This window comes from Anolis sagrei, chromosome 1 (assembly GCF_037176765.1).
Source record: "Anolis sagrei isolate rAnoSag1 chromosome 1, rAnoSag1.mat, whole genome shotgun sequence".
In the NCBI taxonomy this organism is placed as follows: Eukaryota; Metazoa; Chordata; class Lepidosauria; order Squamata; family Dactyloidae; genus Anolis; species Anolis sagrei.
The window spans coordinates 231,630,191-231,649,025 of record NC_090021.1 but is presented as its reverse complement, the minus strand read 5'-3'; the positions used below and the strand labels follow the sequence as shown (position 1 = coordinate 231,649,025).

The 18,835-nt window shown below is 44.8% G+C and overlaps 1 protein-coding gene across 2 annotated transcripts in view; it reads right to left on the bottom strand.

Annotated features, from left to right (window-relative positions):
- LOC132773475 (unconventional myosin-X-like) overlaps positions 1 to 9,385 on the bottom strand; it is a 119,584-nt gene extending 110,199 nt beyond the window's left edge. Inside the window, exon 1 of one of the 2 annotated variants that reach the window (XM_060772723.2) lies at positions 9,179 to 9,385. In XM_060772723.2, the coding sequence (XP_060628706.2) occupies positions 9,179 to 9,202 (24 nt within the window). In that variant the 5' untranslated portion in view covers positions 9,203 to 9,385. Of the gene's footprint in view, positions 1 to 317; positions 339 to 9,178 lie in introns of those variants that run through there. The other variant, XM_067461000.1, reaches the window with a different exon arrangement.
- Between the last annotated feature and the right edge of the window lie 9,450 nt (positions 9,386 to 18,835).

Genomic DNA, 18,835 nt, shown 5'->3' with positions numbered 1-18,835 from the left:
TGTAGCATCTGCTGAATTGCAGATTGACTCTGGAGCAACCACCACCCAGAGAAAAGCAGCTTCTTGGAGCATGAGCAAGACACCCCTGTTGATCCCAATGAGCAATGGGGCACCCCCATGCAAACATTCCTTGCCCCAGATAGACACAGAGAGGGAGAGGAATCCTGTATCACTCATTTCCTGTCCACAGACAAGCAGGAAAGTGCTGTCATAGTGAAAATCCTTCCTCGACATTCCCTCTCTCTTTCAACCACACACATCCATATCCAGCGGTACAGAAGCTATGTCTAGGGAAGGAAACATACAGGGTGACTCACTCTCATTTGAACCTCCTCTCCCTTGCAGGACTTGGTTTCTCAGAGGGCAACGTGAAGCAGGCAGGCATTACTGGGTCTCGTTTTCAAACTGGATCGGGAAGAGCCTCAGACTCAGAGATCAGGGCACTCTGCCCACTGTACATGCCGAGGCACTTAAAGGCTGGCACAGTGGGCTGTGTGCCACTCAGGACTTCTACAGCACCGTGCGGGATGCCCTGGCAAATTACACAGTCCACTCTGAGAGCTGCTGGGATCTTCCCTTCTAAAGTCAAGGAACAGAACTGAGCTGAAACCTCAAGCTCAGTCCTCAGCCTGGAACTGAGATAGAATCGATGGTTACAAAAATGAGACTGATACCAAGTGGTGGAAAATCAGTCACCTAGGAGAGTGAGCAAATAAGTAAGAACAAGCTCCTGAATTGTATGATTGATTCAATTTTATTACTTTTCTGCTTTTCTTGGTCAGCTTTCGCATTTCAATTTTCATTTACTCACTCCATTGCTTTTCCTTTCAGATCTTTATTTTCCACAGTAAGCTACCAGAGGACATTTTCCCATGTATTCTTCCACTTGTGTGCAGAAAAGCAGGGCATAACCAAACTAAAGACCCAAATCTGTTGATTGCCCAGATCCTGGGTGCCATGAATTAGTCCAAGAATCTGTCTGGTAATAAGGTTGGCTAAATCTCAAAATATCTGAAAAAAGAGAAAGAAAGAATGTTCTTCTGACCATAAGCCATTTCCCTAGCCAACAGGTAATCCCAGGGTGTGTCATTTCCTTTGGCATAGCTCTTGAAACCAACTCAAATCACTGCCATTCTAGTTCATTCCAGGAATGGCTACCACCCCTCATTTGGACAGTGAAGAAGGCACAGATAGAGCCCAATACATTCTCTGGGACTGTAGGGAACACACCAAGGCACATGGTGAGGGGAGATATCAGGCTCCAGGAATGGAATTTACTGTTGTTTAGAATAGCACAATCCTGTGTTTAAACATGCATCCATCTGCAAGTCCTGGAGCAGATGCTCCCATGAATCTGCCCTAGTTTACTGGCCCCTTCCAGCTGCTCCCTCCACACATTTCCTTTTAGGCTTCCTAGCCTCCAGTGGGAACTAGCCCACGAAGGGAGTGGAAGCAAAGATAACAGCTGAGAAGTACAGAGCATGGCCTGCCTCCAGCCGTGACTGCCAGGCTCCTACTGGGAGCACAGCAGGGGGAGATGGGAGGGGAGAGCATATTGGGCAGACAATGAAATAAACTGAAGGCAATTAAGAATACCCTAAATACACAGATCCCATCTGATTTTGGAAGCCAGCATGATCAGCCCCGGTTAGTGATTGGATAAGGACTGTCAATGAATATCAAGTTAAATTGCAGAGGAAGGAATGGCAAACCCAGCTCATGGCTCCTCAGTTCCTAAGAAAACCCAGTAAAGGGAAATGTCTAGGGTTGCTCTCCAGCAAAGGATCACCGCCTTGTCGGGGCGCTGGAGCTTGAGCACCTCAATGATGTCATGAGCGAAACCGTGAAGGGCCACCCAAGACGGGACGGTCGTGGCAGAGAGGTCAGACCAAGCGTGATCCCTGGGGAAGGCAACGGCAAACCACCCCAGTATCCTTGCCAAGAAAACTAAATGGACCAGTACAACCAGAGATATGTCGGTATGCCATTGGAAGATGGGACTCCCAGGTCGGAAGATGGCCAAAATGCTACTGGGGAGGAGCAGAGGATAAGTTCAACTAGCCCCAGATGTGATGACGCAGCTAGCTCAAAGCCGAAAGGAAGGCTAGCGGCCGACGGTACTGGAGGCGAACGACGAATCCGATGCTCTAAAGATCAACACACCATAGGAACCTGGAATGTAAGATCTATGAGCCAGGGCAAATTGGATGTTGTTATTGGTGAGATGTCAAGACTAAAGATAGACATTCTGGGGGTCAGCGAACTGAAATGGACTGGAATGGGCCACTTCACATCAGATGACCACCAGATCTACTACTGCGGACAAGAGGAACATCGAAGAAATGGAGTAGCCTTCATAATTAATAAGAAATTCGCTAAAGCGGTGCTTGGATACAACCCAAAAAATGACAGAATGATCTCAATTCGAGTGCAAGGAAAGCCTTTCAACATCACAGTGATCCAAATATACGCCCCAACCACAGCTGCTGAAGAAGCAGAAGTAGATCAGTTCTATGAGGATCTGCAGGAACTACTGGATAATACACCAAAAAGAGACATTATTTTCATTACAGGAGACTGGAATGCCAAGGTGGGAAGTCAAATGACAACTGGGATCACAGGCAAGCATGGTCTGGGAGAACAAAATGAAGCGGGACGCAGGCTGATAGAATTCTGCCAGGAAAACTCGCTGTGTATAACGAATACTCTCTTCCAACAACCTAAAAGACGGCTTTATACATGGACCTCACCAGATGGTCAACACCGAAATCAGATTGACTACATCCTTTGCAGCCAAAGGTGGCGGACATCCATCCAGTCGGTGAAAACAAGACCTGGGGCTGACTGTAGCTCAGATCACGAACTTCTTATTGCCCAATTTAGAATAAAACTAAAGAGATCAGGGAAAATACACAGACCAGTTAGATATGATCTCACTAACATTCCTAGCGAATATACAGTGGAAGTGAAGAACAGATTTGAAGGACTAGATTTAGTAAACAGAGTCCCAGAAGAACTATGGACAGAAGTCCGCGACATTGTTCAGGAGGCGGCAACAAAGTACGTCCCAAAGAAAAAGAAAACCAAGAAGGCAAAATGGTTGTCTGCTGAGACACTGGAAGTAGCCCAAGAAAGGAGGAAAGCAAAAGGAAACAGGGATAAGGGGAGATATGCCCAGTTAAATGCGCAATTCCAGAGGTTAGCCAGAAGAGATAAGGAACTATTTTTAAATAAGCAATGCATGGAAGTGGAAGAAGACAACAGAATAGGAAGGACAAGAGACCTCTTCCAGAAAATTAGAAACATTGGAGGTAAATTTCAGGCAAAAATTGGTATGATAAGAAACAAAGATGGCAGGGACCTAACAGAAGCCGAAGAGATCAAGAGAAGGTGGCGAGACTATACAGAAGATCTGTATAGGAAGGATAACAATATCGAGGATAGCTTTGACGGTGTGGTGAATGAATTAGAACCAGACATCCTGAGGAGTGAGGTTGAATGGGCCTTAAGAAGCATTGCTAACAACAAGGCAGCAGGAGACGACGGGATCCCAGCTGAACTGTTTAAAATCTTAAAAGATGATGCTGTCAAGGTGATGCATGCCATTTGCCAGCAAATATGGAAAACACAAGAATGGCCATCAGACTGGAAAAAATCAACTTATATCCCCATACCAAAAAAGGGAAATGCGAAAGACTGCTCAAACTTCCGTACAGTGGCCCTTATTTCTCATGCCAGTAAGGTAATGCTCAAGATCCTGCAAGGAAGACTCCAGCAATACATGGAGCGAGAGTTGCCAGATGTTCAAGCTGGGTTTAGAAAAGGCAGAGGAACGAGAGACCAGATTGCCAATATCCGCTGGATAATGGAGAAAGGCAGGGAGTTTCAGAAAAACATCTACTTCTGCTTCATTGACTATTCTAAAGCCTTTGACTGTGTGGATCATAATAAATTGTGGCAAGTTCTTGGTGGGATGGGCATCCCAAGCCACCTTGTCTCTCTCCTGAGGAATCTGTACAAGGACCAAGTAGCAACAGTCAGAACTGACCACGGAACAACAGACTGGTTCAAGATTGGGAAAGGCGTCCGGCAAGGCTGCATACTCTCACCCAACCTTTTTAACTTGTATGCAGAACACATCATGCGATGTGCGGGGCTGGATGAATGCAAAGCTGGGGTGAAAATTGCTGGAAGAAACATTAACAACCTCAGATATGCAGATGACACCACCCTGATGGCCGAAAGCGAGGAGGAGCTGAGGAGCCTTCTAATCAAGGTGAAAGAAGAAAGCGCAAAAGCCGGGTTGCAGCTAAACGTCAAAAAAACCAAGATTATGGCAACGAGAATGATTGACAACTGGAAAATAGAGGGAGAAACCGTGGAGGCCGTGACAGACTTTGTATTTCTAGGTGCAAAGATTACTGCAGATGCAGACTGTAGCCAGGAAATCAGAAGACGCTTACTTCTTGGGAGGAGAGCAATGTCCAGTCTCGATAAAATAGTGAAGAGTAGAGACATCAGACTGGCAACAAAGATCCGCCTAGTCAAAGCCATGGTATTCCCTGTAGTAACCTACGGATGTGAGAGCTGGACCTTAGGGAAGGCTGAGCGAAGGAAGATCGATGCTTTTGAGCTGTGGTGTTGGAGGAAAGTGCTGAGAGTCCCTTGGACTGCGAGAAGATCCAACCAGTCCATCCTCCAGGAAATAAAGCCCGACTGCTCACTGGAGGGAAAGATACTAGAGACAAAGTTGAAGTACTTTGGCCACATCATGAGGAGACAGGAAAGCCTAGAGAAGACAATTATGCTGGGGAAAGTGGAAGGCAAAAGGAAGAGGGGCCGACCAAGGGCAAGATGGATGGATGGCATCCTTGAAGTGACTGGACTGACCTTGAGGGAGCTGGGGGTGGTAACGGCCGACAGGGAGCTCTGGCGTAGGCTGGTCCATGAGGTCACGAAGAGTCGGAGACGACTGAACGAATGAACAACAACAACTAGGGTTGCTAGAGTCAACAGGTGTCTTGAAAGCGGACACACACACACACACTGTTACTAACAACCACCATGGATGTTGCTACTTGTTCTGGAGGTGGGAACTTCTTTCCACAGCAGTGTGTATCCAGAGCCCTTTCTAGATAGTTTGTGTCAGCTTCTGGGAAGGGGCTGGGATTGCAAGATGCTCCTTTGCAAGTCAATGGGCTCCCTACAAGGACAGCCAGGCACCAGATGCTTTTGCCCTGCATTAGGCTAATCACTTAAAGGATGCCGCGGAGCTCCAAGCCACATTGGGGGGGGGGGGGGGGAGGAATGAAGGGGCAGCACACACAGCCCGCTTTATGTGTGTAGGAGGGGAATCCATAAAAACATCTGTTCTGATAAAGAAAACAAAAAGACATGCAAGGGAGGGGGAGAAAATGTAGCCCCATTATCTGCTCCTGTTCCCCCAGAGTATGGACAGCTCAGACACTGAGCTTAATGGTCCAGAAACTAACAGAGGGTGGGAAACAATCAAGCATCAATCAAGGGGAACTGAAAACCAAAATGGCCCATAGAGCCCGGTCAACCTTCCCCACTGTGCACAAGTCATCTGGGCTCTTATGTCTCCGCTGTGCCCCCTTTCTCATCCCAAAAGAAAAGGCTACCATACCTATACATTACAGCTCGATAATCTAGCATTGATTCAGGGAGTCATCTGTCAGGCAGACAGTACAACACCCCACCTTGCCATCCTAACAAGGCCACTGCCACTTGACAGCTCCTGAGACAGTGGAAGAGGAAAGAGAGGTCAAGCAGCCTTCTCCAACATGAAATTAGGGCATTGGTACAACTGCCAGCTGCCTGCCCATGTCCATACATCTTTTAACTTTTGAATGGAAAGGAATACGGGCGAGGAGAAGCAAAGGTTTTGGCGGCCACAAAAGGATGAGGCGGCTTGTCAGGGAGACACACAAACACACACAAGCCATTAGCATGGAAGGGACTGAACAGCAGAACCAGCAGCACAGAGCAGGAAGCTTCAGCCGGTACCCAATAATACTTGCAAAGGGATCTTGTAGCATTTTAGAGACCATCTGAGAGAACAAAGATCCCTTTGCATACTGATATTCCAGCTATGTCTTTGAATTCTAACCCAGTAACACTTGGAAGGAAGTATTCTGGGGCCAAACTACAAGGAAGATCGCTCCAAGCTCATAATTAAGAGGAAATTGCACATTTTCTCTTCAGGAATGCAATTCCTTCGGAGCTTCTTGCTTGAGCAACCAGACTTGCAAATGATGCCTGTGTCTGCCTCCCCAATGACCAATCACCAAACAAAGCGAGCTAATTTGCAAAACACAGAGCCAGCCGAGGATATCAGCCAGATGTACCTGAGACAAGCTAACAAAGTATGGCTGGGAAACACAGCTATGACTCGTCTGTACACAAATAGGCAGTGCCTAAGATGGGGTGAGAGGATATGTGTCCCTCAGGCAAACAACTCTCACCACCAATGCTGCTGAATTCATGTAGTTTTTGGAGGGAAAGGCATTTTCACACACAAATTATAACCATAAATTATACCACCTAAGAATACTATCATCCTGGGGTCTTGCAAACAATAATGTTGGTCGGTCATCTTTTGGCTTTGGGCATCATTGGAGTGAGATACAGAACAGTGACATTGTTGATATGCTTATTTTTTTGTCTTACTGGCTATATTATATATTGTTGTACGACATCATCTCTTGACTGTTCTATGATGAATCGAAGGATGAATGATTACGGCCATAGGTAGAGCTGTACTGGGGATTTGACTAAGACACAAGAACAACACCACCTTCCCCAGAAATTGAAATAAGGTTGTGGTTCCAAACAGACTTCCTTTGAAGTTGACTCCATCAAACTCAATAGGACTTGCTTCTGAGAAAATATATTTAGAATGAGAGAAAGAGATGTCCTGTAACTCTAAATCAGGCATGGGCAAACTTGGGCCCGCTAGGTGTTTTGGACTTAAGCAGCTGAGGGGTAAAAGGAAAGGGCCTGAGGCTGTTAGGAACTATGGGACTTGAAGTCCAAAACATCCAGAGGGTCAAAGTTTGACCATGCCTGCTCTAAATGCATTTGGTCATCCTGTGGCATGCCATGACCTTTTTCAGGCACCAGACAAAATGCACATACATGCACAGAACAAATCTTTGTGGACATCCTGATGAGAATCATATGGGCACTAGGACCAGGCTTGCTTGTGTTGGAAGAGGGCAAAGTGAATACCCTCATTTGAATCATGCAATCCTGAGTTGGATGCCATGCTCTCTCCTCAAGGACATGCCCATTCACCTCCTCTCTCCAGGCAGTTTCAGGCTTTCCACTTCTTGAAACCCCTTCCGTTACAATAGAGCTTTCCAGACATTTTGTGTTGGTGACACACTTTGTAGACATGCATCATTTTATGACATGGTAATTCAGTTTTACTAGCAAACCAGACATTAAACCGACCCCTTATAAGAGATAAGGACATATAAAAAAGGTAAAGGTTTTCCCTTGACATTAAGTCTAGTTGCTGTAAGTTTTTCGGGGTCACAACCTCTGAGGATGCCTGCCATAGATGCAGGCAAAACGTCAGGAGAGAATGCTACTGGGACATGGCCGTACAGCCCAAAAAACTTACAGCAACCTAGCATGCCATGAAAGCCTTCAACAACACATTAAGTCTAGTCATGTCCAACCCTGGTTGATGTTGCTGATCTCCATTTCTAATCCAAAGAGCCAGCATTGTCTGTAGACACCTCCAAGGTCATGTGGCTAGCATGACTGCATAAAACGCCATTACCTTCCCATCAAAGCAGTACCTATTGGTCTTCTATAGTCTACTTGCTAGGTTGACAGAAGCTAGGGCTAACAGCAGGGGCTCACCCCACTTCCCGGATTCCAACTGCCGACATTTTGATCAGCAAATTCAGCAATTCAGCATGGACATATACACAAATCAGCATGGATATATATACAAATCATAAGAAAAACATTTCGTAAGAACTTACATATACATTAAATATATGATTTATTGCTAATTTCACACAGGCTCAAAGGTTTTTTTTTCACGTTCGCATGACACACCAACATACTGCAGCTGACACACTAAGATATCGCTACACAGAGTTTGGAAAGCATTGCTTTACAGACATGCAGAAATTGATATTACATTTATATATATGGCAATATGTGAATCAGAGATATGTATCACACAGGAGTGGGAATTGTGTTTGTTGTTGAACTACAGTCTCCAGCAGAGCCAAGGATCAGGAATGTCGAGAGCTGGGCGGCTGCACAATGTGAGGAATTAAGGGATCTCATTTGCTCAGCAAAACCTGTCCCCGCACACAAGAGATGCAGGAAAGAAGCACATGGTCTCAGAAATGTCCTCATGGCCTGGGACCTGGAGAGGCCTGCTGCTCCCTCTCAAGAGCTGAAGGGACAGCTTGACTTAAGGAAGAAGGATGCCTTGGCCCTCCAGATGTTTTGGACTTCAACTCCTACCATTCCTAACAGCCTTAGGCCCTTTCCTTTTCCCCCTCAGCCACTTAAGCGGCTGAGAGGGAAAAGGAAAGGGCCTGAGGCTGTTAGGAATGGTGAGAGTTGAAGTCCAAAACACCTGGAGGGCCCAAGTTTGCCCTTGCCTGGGATAGAAGAATGCTCATGTTTTCGTATTCCTACTTTTCACTCTCCACCAATGGCACCTCTCTCCTCCTCCTCCTCAATGGGGAGACCCACCTCCAGGCTTGAAATAACTGGGGCAAAAGGGGAGAAAGAGGGATGGGCAGACCAGGCCTGTCTCTTGTGCTGGAGGGACAGAGGGAGCCTCTGCAACTACACTGTAGAATTAATGCGGTTTGGCCTCGCTTCCACCGTGCTATGGAGTGGTGGGAGTGATCCTTTGGTGAAGCCACCAGCACTCTTTGTACAGGATCATGGGAGCTGCAGTTTCGCAAGGTCTTGGTGCCCCTCCGAACTCCCACTCCCAGGATTCCCTATCACTGAGCCAATGGTGCCAACCCGCATTCATTCCACAGTGTAGAGGCACCCAGAGAGAGGCCTCAAATGGGCGATGCTCCCGTTTAGATCCTCCTTGGATCCAAGGGAGATGGGGTTTGGGAAGCGAGGATGAGCGCAGCGTGGAGTGGGCGGGGCGGCGCGCTCTCACCTCCGGCGGCGGCGGCGAGTCCATCTGCTTGGAAGGCTCCGGCTGCTTCAGGGAAGAAGGAGGAAGACGACGAGGAGGAGAATTAAAAAGGCGTCGGCGATGCTCCGGCTGCTGCTGCTGCTGCAGAGCCTCCGCGCTCCTTCCTCTCGAGACGCCGCGCGAGCATCCCGCAGGCAGACAGCCCAGCGGCCGGCTTCAGCCCCGGCCCCGCCCCGGCCTCTCATTGGACACCCAGAGCGCCGTGGGCGGGGCCTCGCTTTTCGCGCCCCGCCCACTCCCGCCCGCGGGTCCAGTGAGGTCACTTCAGAGGAGAGGACCCCGGCCCGAAGGAGGCCGAGCACGAAGCCACGCCCCCTTCCCCGCATTCCAGCCCTGGAGGGGAGGGGCCTGAGGGAAGGGCTCTGTGCACATGCTCAGAAGCGCTGCTTTGGGTCATTCATTCTCACCCCCCCCCCCCCCCCACACACACACACACACTCCTCCTTTACAGGTTTGAGACCTGTTTGAAGGCACTTCACGCTCCCACGTTCTCCCTGGCTTCTTGTTGAAATAGAGCATTTCCAAACAGAATATCTATCTTCTATATAAATAAAAATGTAATGTTCGTTTGTGGGATTATCAGAACTCAAAAACCACTAGACGAATTGACTTGAAATTTGGACGCAAGACACCTATTAGGCCAACGAGTGACATTACTCATAAAAACACTGAAAATCACAGGGGAAGAGACTCAAAAGCCAAAAAATAAAAAAAGCACAACACATGTGCAAAACCACATATATAAACACAAACATATATACACATATACACAAATATACACACACACAAAACACATATACAGAGTCCCTCTACGAAGGTAGAGAAGATTGCACATGCACAAAACCACATATATAAACACAAACACAAATATATATACACACAAAACACATATATGGAGTTCCTCTACAAAGGTAGAGTAGATCGGGATACAAAAGTTTTAAATAATAAATATACACAGACTGGGCCACAGCAATGCGTGGCAGGGGGCGGCTAGTATCTATATAAATAAAAATGTAATGTTAGTTTGTGGGATTGGCATAACTCAAAAACCACTAAACGAATTGACACCGAATTTGGACGCAAGACATCTATCAGGCCAACAAGTGACCATCACTCATAAAACACTGAAAAACACAGCAGAAGAGACTTAAAAAGCAAAAAAATAAATATTACATTAGAACACATGCACAAAACCACATATATATACATATACACATACATACACACACAAAACCCATATACACAGGGCCACAGCAATGTGTGGCAGGGGATGGCTAGGATATAAATAAAAATGTAATGTTTGTTTGTGGGATTAACATAATTCAAAAACCACTGGGTGAATTGACACCACATTTGGACACAATACACCTATCAGGTCCTTGAGTGACCATCACTCATAAAAACACTGAAAATTACAAAAAGCCAAAAATTAAAAAATACAACACATTCACAAAACCACACACACACACACTCTACTCAGATGTCCCTTCAATTTAGTGAACAGATGATAGTCACTGGGTGCGAGATCAGGGCTGCGAGAGGGATGGCAAAGAACATCCCAACCAAAGAAGTCAACAACTCTTGTGTTGAATGAGCGCTGTGCGGATGTGCATTGTCATGAAGGTGACAGATTCCCGCCATCAGCATCCCATGATGTTTGCGACATCCTCTCCATAACCCGAAATGATTTTGTGTTCATGTCCTTAGCATTTAGGTGGCATATTACAGTGCAAACTTCACACTTGGAGGGAAACAGAATGAGGACACTCATCTCTAACCTCCATCACAATGTCAGTCAATGAGCTACTGATGACTGGCACTGCTCATTCGCTTCCACTGGCTTTCCGCTACATCACAGTGATACCAATGTCCCCTGAGAACATTCCCTGGGAGAGCTACGTGCCTTGTAACCTTACCTTCCAGATAACCCTCGTACAAAACAAATCACCCAGATAAAATGTAAATTAAAAAATATCACACAATATAAAACAAAGCAAACTGAGAATACAATCACATTGTTTCATAAATGAAAGGAGGGACATGCTACTAACTTTCAATTCTCCTCCCCAAGGATTTTTAAGAGAATCCACACTTTCAATTCACATGTTGTTAACTGCTTTTTGTTGGATGCTTTCCTCTGGATCCATGATTTTGCTGCCAGAGGCAAAGCAGGAAGTAGCAGACCATCACTTTACCCAGACAGGTCATTGAGGTCATTAAAGCATAGCGGAACCCCCAAAGACACAATGGGTTAAACCCTTGAGCTAACCAAGAGGTCGGCGATTTGAATCCAGGGAGTGGGGTGAGCTCCCATCTGTCAGCTCTAGCTTCCCATGCGGGGACATGAGAGAGGATGGCAAAACATCCAGACGTCCCCTGAGCAACGTCCTTGCAGACGGCCAATTCTCTCACACCAGAAGCAACTTCGAGTTTCTCAAGTTGCTCCTGACATGAATAAAAAAATGAGTCATAATAACTAAAGCTAGACAAGTAGTAATAGCAATAATAATACTTTAGTTATATTTTGCCCTATTTCCCCAAAGGGGAGATAGAAACATAGGATAAGATCTATGTAGAATAATATTATTCTACAAACATAGAATAATATCTCAAGTGCTGCTCCGAATACTTAGGAGTACAAATACAATAACTATTTGTTGCCCTTTCCGGACATTGCAAATCTGCTGCCTCTGGGGTAGCCGCTCATTCAGCCTGATAGGGCCAGCCTGTCATTTATTTAAACTGCCCTTCACTGATATAAAAACTAGAGGGCATATTTTCCTTAATTTAAATACATGACAGTCCCCATATTTGTCCTGCAATATGTTACCTGTATTTAAAACTTAAGAAATGTGTGGTCTTCCAGATGATGTTTAATTGTGACTCCCATAAGACCAAGCCAGCACAGCCAATGGTGAGCAATGCTGGAGGTTACAGATCGGGTGTTAGGATAGGGTTGCTCTTCAATAATAAGAATAACACTTTATTTATATTCCACCCTATCTCCCCGAGGGGACTACAGCATATATACAAACACAAACTCAGGCAAACTTTCAATGCATTGATACAATGAAACTGATATACACAAAGACAAAGGCAAACGCATCACCTTTCATCTCCGGCTTCTGGAGGCAGTGCTCATCTCCGGCTCTGGGGGTTGGTGCTCATCTCCAGTTCTAAGTCAAAGAGCCAGTGTTGTCCGTAGACACCTCCAAGGTCATGTGGCCAGCATGACTGCATGGAACGCCATTACCTTCCTGCCAAGGAGGTACCTATTGATCTACTCACATTTGCATGTTTTTGAAGTGCTGGGTTGACAGAAGGTGGGCCTAACAGCAGGAGCTCACCCCTCTCCCCAGATTCGAATTGCCAACCTTTCGGTCAGCAAGTTCAGGACTAACAATGATTACCTGCCAAGATCAGAAGGGATCTGGTAACTTTAGGGGACTCCAGCCATTTCAATGGAGAGTGATAAAAATTAAATTGATAAAAAGTTTGAGAAAGTATACATTGTGGCTGGTTTCAGTTAAGGAGAACAGGGGATACTTGGTAGTTCTTTATATTAGTTCCATGTGTGTAATAATCTCAGGGAAGGCTTGTTTTCGGGGGGGGGGGGGGGTTGCGTTATAGCTACACATAATGCCAGAAAGTGTTATATGACCGGGGGGTGGCACTGATGTTCATTTGCAAGTATAGATGACTTTTCAAAGCCAAAACCATGAAAACTCATCCATAATTACCTCAACTAGAGTGGCTGTCACTTCCTTAGCTAGCTCTGAAAAAGAATGTTAATAAACAACTTTTATTCCGTTCTTCTCATTTTCTTTCTAGTGCCAAGTTTTCTATCTGCAACATGCTCCATACAGAGGCTGAAGTGGTAAGTCTCTGACCTTTATTATGTGTTAACTAAACATAAGTACTCAGCTTTATGTGTGCCTGTCTTCAAATCATCTGTCAACTTGTGCTGACCCCATGTATTTGCTAGGGTTTTCTTAGGCAAAGAATACTCAGAGGGGTACTTGCTAGTCCTTTCCTCTGAAATATAACTCATAGCACCTGGTATTCGCTGGCAGTCTTCCATTTAAATCAGGGGTGAGGAACCTTTTTTTTTTTTTTTTTGCCAAGGGCCAAGGGCCATTTGGATATATATAAAACATCATTTGTGGCTCATACATTTATTTATTTAATTTATTAATAATATAAAAAGTTATATTATTATAAATTATACAAATACTTACTTACTTACTTACCTCATAGCCTGAGGATGATGATCCTCCAAGTGTAGTGTCTTGGCAGTGGGTCCGTAGGTGGCTATCTAGCCCCATTCTTGATCTGCATGTTCTCCTGCAGTGAGGACATCGGTTTCCAGGTAGAAGGCAATCCCTTTCTCTCTTGGCATGTTTCTGCCTTTCGCCCTCCATTCATGCCTCTTTGAATTCCACAGCACTGCTGGTCACAGCTGACCTCCAGTTAGAGTGCTCAAGGGACAAGGCTTCCTAGTTTTTGGTGTCTATGCCACAGTTTTTAAGGTTGGCTTTAAGGCCATCTTTAAATCTCTTTTCCTGTCCACCAACATTACATTTCCCATTCTTGATTTGGGAATATAGTAACTACTTTGGGAGATGGTGATTGGGCATTCAGACAATGTGGCCAGTCCAGCAGAATTGATGGAGTATATTAAAAATAAAATGAAAGCCCAGGTGGTCCTCTTCTCCCTTCAACCAGTCATACACCCTTATACATCCAAATGTTCGTTCTTTTTCTCACCTACCCTTTATTCTTTTTGCTCTGACAGCTGGTATGCACACTTTCTCTCTCCATCTGCCCTTCAATCCCAGTGTTCCCTTAGCTTTTCCCTCTGCTCATTTTCCTCCTCTTATTTTTCACAATCACTTTCTAGCAGAAGGATCTTTTAGGATGAGTTTGATCAACTAGCAATAAAAACACAAATGTTTGTTTTCCTTACTCTGCTCTCAAACAAGTGAAGTTGCTCAGATATTATTCTGCAGCTTTTTGGAGAATCACCTAGTACTCAAATTTAGTATTACAAGCCTCAGACAGAGGTAAATTAACTTTAATTAATTAATCAATTTTAAAAACAAACAATCCCCAGGGTACCCACTCCTAGTTTCCCTTAGTATACATGTTTTGAAACTATGGATCAGGCAGACAAACAGATTTACTCATTAGCAAAACAGATGACATATGTTGCAAGACATAAAAAAGAAAACAACATTCACCTCTATATTTCAGAGGAAGGAACTGGTAAAATCCCCCTTTGAGTATTCCTTGCCTAAAATAACCCTATATAATTCACTGGTCACCATAAGTCAGAAGATGACCTGAAGGCAACTAAGCACATAGATAAACAGACATACAGACTAGAGTCCATGGTGAAGTTCACCAACATGTATAGCAAAGGGACTAAAGATTGTCTTCTTCTAGCTCAGCAGAAGCACTTACATGCCACTGAATGAAAAAAAGTCATTACCCAGCAGAAATGGCATTGTAAATTATATATAGTCAATGAGGCAATTCCTATTTCCTCTATAAAGGGCAGCCACAAAGCCACAACCCAAGGTAGCCAAGAGGATGTCACTCTGACCAAGAAGTAGCAAAGTCTTTGCTTGCAACCAATGCTGTTTCCTGCTGTAACCCGAAATGCTGAAAACCTCTTATGTTCCAGTGATTCCTTCCACCCCTTGTTCCAGTCTGGTGTCCCTGGCAAAACGATAAATTTGCTGACTATAAACTATCTTTTATTTGGGGGGGGGGGGGGGGAGACACCAGTCTGGTGTCCCTGGCAAAACTATACATTTCCTGACTATAAACTATTTTTTATTTTGTTGCTTTGGGCGAGGGAGTGTGGCGGAAAGTGGGAGAGGACAATCCCACCCCAGATGTCATTTCTGTGCCATCATGCTGGCACACAAGCAAATCCTCGCTTCTCACACCAATAAAGTGATAGGACCTTGGCTCAACCAGGGACGATGGGCTTTTCCCATCAATAGGAGACAATTGGTTGCAGAGAGATGGCAGACCAGCAACTAGTAGCACACAGTGCCATGCAATAGAAACCATCACCAATGTTGATGGTGCTGCTTCAATGCCGGTTTGCACCTTTATGATACAAAGTTCCAAGAGAAGTGATGAAGATGGGCTGGGGGGGGGGGGGGCAAGGATGGCACTGCAGCAAATATGCACACTCGCATTGCTAGGATGGGAAGCCATGAGACTTGGAGTTGAAAGCAGGCTGGGACGGAGCGCTTGAAGAATTTGAAGAACTGCCAGAGTTCAAAAGGAGTTGAAGTCTGGGCTTGCAGCAGTCGAGGCTGGGATCCCATCTCTGGCCTGTTTTGATGCATGCACTTCCTTTCCCAATTCCTGCTTTGGTTATTTTTTCTTTTCTACCGTCTTCTTTCTTATCATGCATCCTGGGTGATAAGTAGGTGATCAGTATCTCGGCCACTCTCCTGTTGGAGGAAGGGAGCCATCCTGTCTGCCTGGAATCAACAGCGGCTTGGAGATGTCTGTCCACTGACACTAACCTGCTACCTATGACATCAAAGTGCTTCCTGCTGAGTCCTTTAGATGAAGTCACTGGAAGTGGGAAGAGAAGGAGAGGAGGGGACCAGTCTGGAGTACTGAGATATCTTCACTGTTTTCTTATATCTCAGTCCAGAGAAATATCCCCTGACACAGGGCTCTCTTCTCTGTTTGCAAGATGGAGCTGAAGGGGTGTACCCCATTCTCTTGAGGTGGGGGGGGGGGGCTGCTGGAAACCCAGGAAGCACATACAATCTGTCTGCATATATCCAGCCTCATTTCAAGGTGTGCAGGTTTTCCAGGAGATGAGACATGCCTGGAATTAAGAAACTCAACAGCGTTGTGAGCAATAGATGAGTCAGATGGGTTTTTAGCACAATATAACTAGATAGAAACTTGTTTCTCATTGTAACACCCACCTTACTCATAAGGTCTCCATGCATAATATCTGATCTAGAATATCCCCAAATTAAATGAGCATTCCTGAACTGGTGTCATTCTGATAATGCCGCATAATCCCCACTCTGACTTCTTCGTTAGTTTCTCCTTAACACATTTTCCTTAGGAAAACTAGAGAGTTGCCTTATGGGGAGTCAAAAAACCCCTGCCCCTCTAGCTCAATATTGCCAACATCAGGGATGGGGAAACTCGACCTCCGGGTATTTTGAACTACAAATCCTTTCTATTGGCTGTGCTGACTGAGGTTTCTGAGAACTGGAGCCCAAAATGACCAGAGGAACCAAGTTTTCCCACCCTTTACCTACACTAGTGGTTCTCAAACTGTGGGTCCCCAGCTGTTTTGGCCTACAATTCCCAGAAATCCCAACCAGTTTACCAGTTGTTAGGATTTCTGGGAGTTTAAGGCCAAAACATCTGGGGACCCACAGGTTGAGAACCACTGACCTACACTGACAGGGAACAGTTTTCCCTGTCAGACAGCAAAATGTCTCAGGCTGTTTTTGGTTCTTATGCCTCTCTTAGGGCCCTTCCACACATCCCTATATCCCAGAATATCAAGGCAGAAAATCCCACAATAACTGCTTTGCACTGGGTTTTCTGAGTCCACACTCTGAGAATGTGGGATTTTCTGCCTTGATATTCTGGGATATAGGGCTGTGTGGAAGGGCCCCTAGCCCCACAATAACTCTATGAAGCAGGTTAGGTTTAATAGACAGATATTACCTCAAGGGCTGTATCCACACCACAGAAAATTTGACACCACATTAACTGCCATAGCTCTATGCTATAGTATTCTGGGATTTGTAGTTTTGTGAGATATTTACCTTTCTCTGTTAAAATTCTGAAGCCACTACAAACTAAAAATCCCATAGGATGGAGCAATGGTAGTCAAAGTAGTGTCAAACTGCTATAATTCTGCAATGTGGATGATCTGAAGGTTAACCATTGGAACATCATGGCAATGGTAATGCCAATTTTGAGAAGGAGGAGGAGAAATTTCTTACATAAATAATGCTGTTACCATTTTCAAAAGATGCAGAAGCCATACTCAAGTTTTATTTATTTATTTATTATTTACAATATTTCTATGCTGCCTTTCTCGAACCCTAAGGTGACTCAAGGCAGCTTACAACCAGGCAGCAATTTGATGCCTAACAATATACAATTAACAAAATTAAAAATACATTCAATAAAATATATAAAACCAATGCCTTCATTGTTAGTCTCATTATCCATAAATCATCGTCTGAGCTGTTCCAATGTTCACTTTCGTCTAATACCGCGTTTGCCCGATGCATTAGATTACGAAGGCTTGTTCAAATAGCCATGTTTTCATTTTTTTCCCAGAAGGTCAAGAGGGAGGGGACTAATCTAATATCCCTGGGGAGGGCATCCCACAACTAAAGGGCCACCTCTGAAAAGGCCCTGTCTCTCATCCTCGTCAGTTGTGTCTGCGAAGAAGGTGGGACCGAGAGCAGGCCCTTCCTGGACGATCTTAAACTCTTAGATGGTTCATAGGGAGACATACATTCAGACAGGTAAGCTGGGCCAGAACCATTTAGAGCTTTATAGGTTAAAGCCAGCACTTTGAATTGTGCTCGGTGGCAAACTGACAGCCAGTGGAGTTGGCATAACAGAGGAGTTGTATGCTCCTTGAATGCCACTCCAGTGAGCAATCTGGCTGAATGCCACTCCGGTGAGCAATTTTACAAACTTATATGAGATATGACATAAATGAAGCACCACCCCTTGCTATTTCTACAACCACATATGTATTTACCGGCTTTCTGATGATGTGTACAAATAAATTATATCTCCTCAAACTCACAGCTGTGAGGCCTGTGTTTATGCTTTTTTTAAATATCAAGGAGGGAAAACTGTGGCGCCTTGTAAATTGACAGATCTATTGTAGCCGCTTTTGTGGACCTCCACCACATCAAACCAAGTTTCTAGCCGCTGCGTGGTTATGCCACAATAAATCTTCAAAGGCGACTTGTTTCTTTCTTTTTGATATGCATCAAGAAAATAACACTGTCATCCTGGGATTTAAAACACCTTGTCCATTCTGCCTTAAATCGGTATGTTTTGTTTATCTGCCTCCATTTAGGATATCTGCCTGTATTTTAGTTTGGTTCATTTTTTTGCATTGGGGAGCATTGCTACGTGTGCTTCTGATTTGACTTTTCTCAGGTCATGGTTTTGCCTGCCTTAGTTAATCTGGGGGTTGTCTAGCCAAAATGGTAATGATGCATAGGAGTGGATTGCATTTCCTTCGGGTTTAGGTTTTGATCTTCTTCTGCTTAGCAATGCATGGAGGAACTGCAGTTTCTTTAGTTGAAGTGACTCTAAAAACTAAAAGTTTTTTCCTCTGGGTGGTTCACACTGATGGCATCTGCTTCGGTTCTGCTTTGCAGCTGTTCCCTTCATTGCTCTGGGCAAATAAGGGTATCTTTTGCATGCAAAGCTCATAAGCAAAGAAATACAGCTTCTGGTAACTATTCCAAAATCAGGAATTTATTACATGTCTGCTTTGAATAAACCCATTTTGAATAAAATTTGCTTCAATATTTTATTAAGTGTACTGTGGGATCATAGCTACAGGGCAGGTGGAAT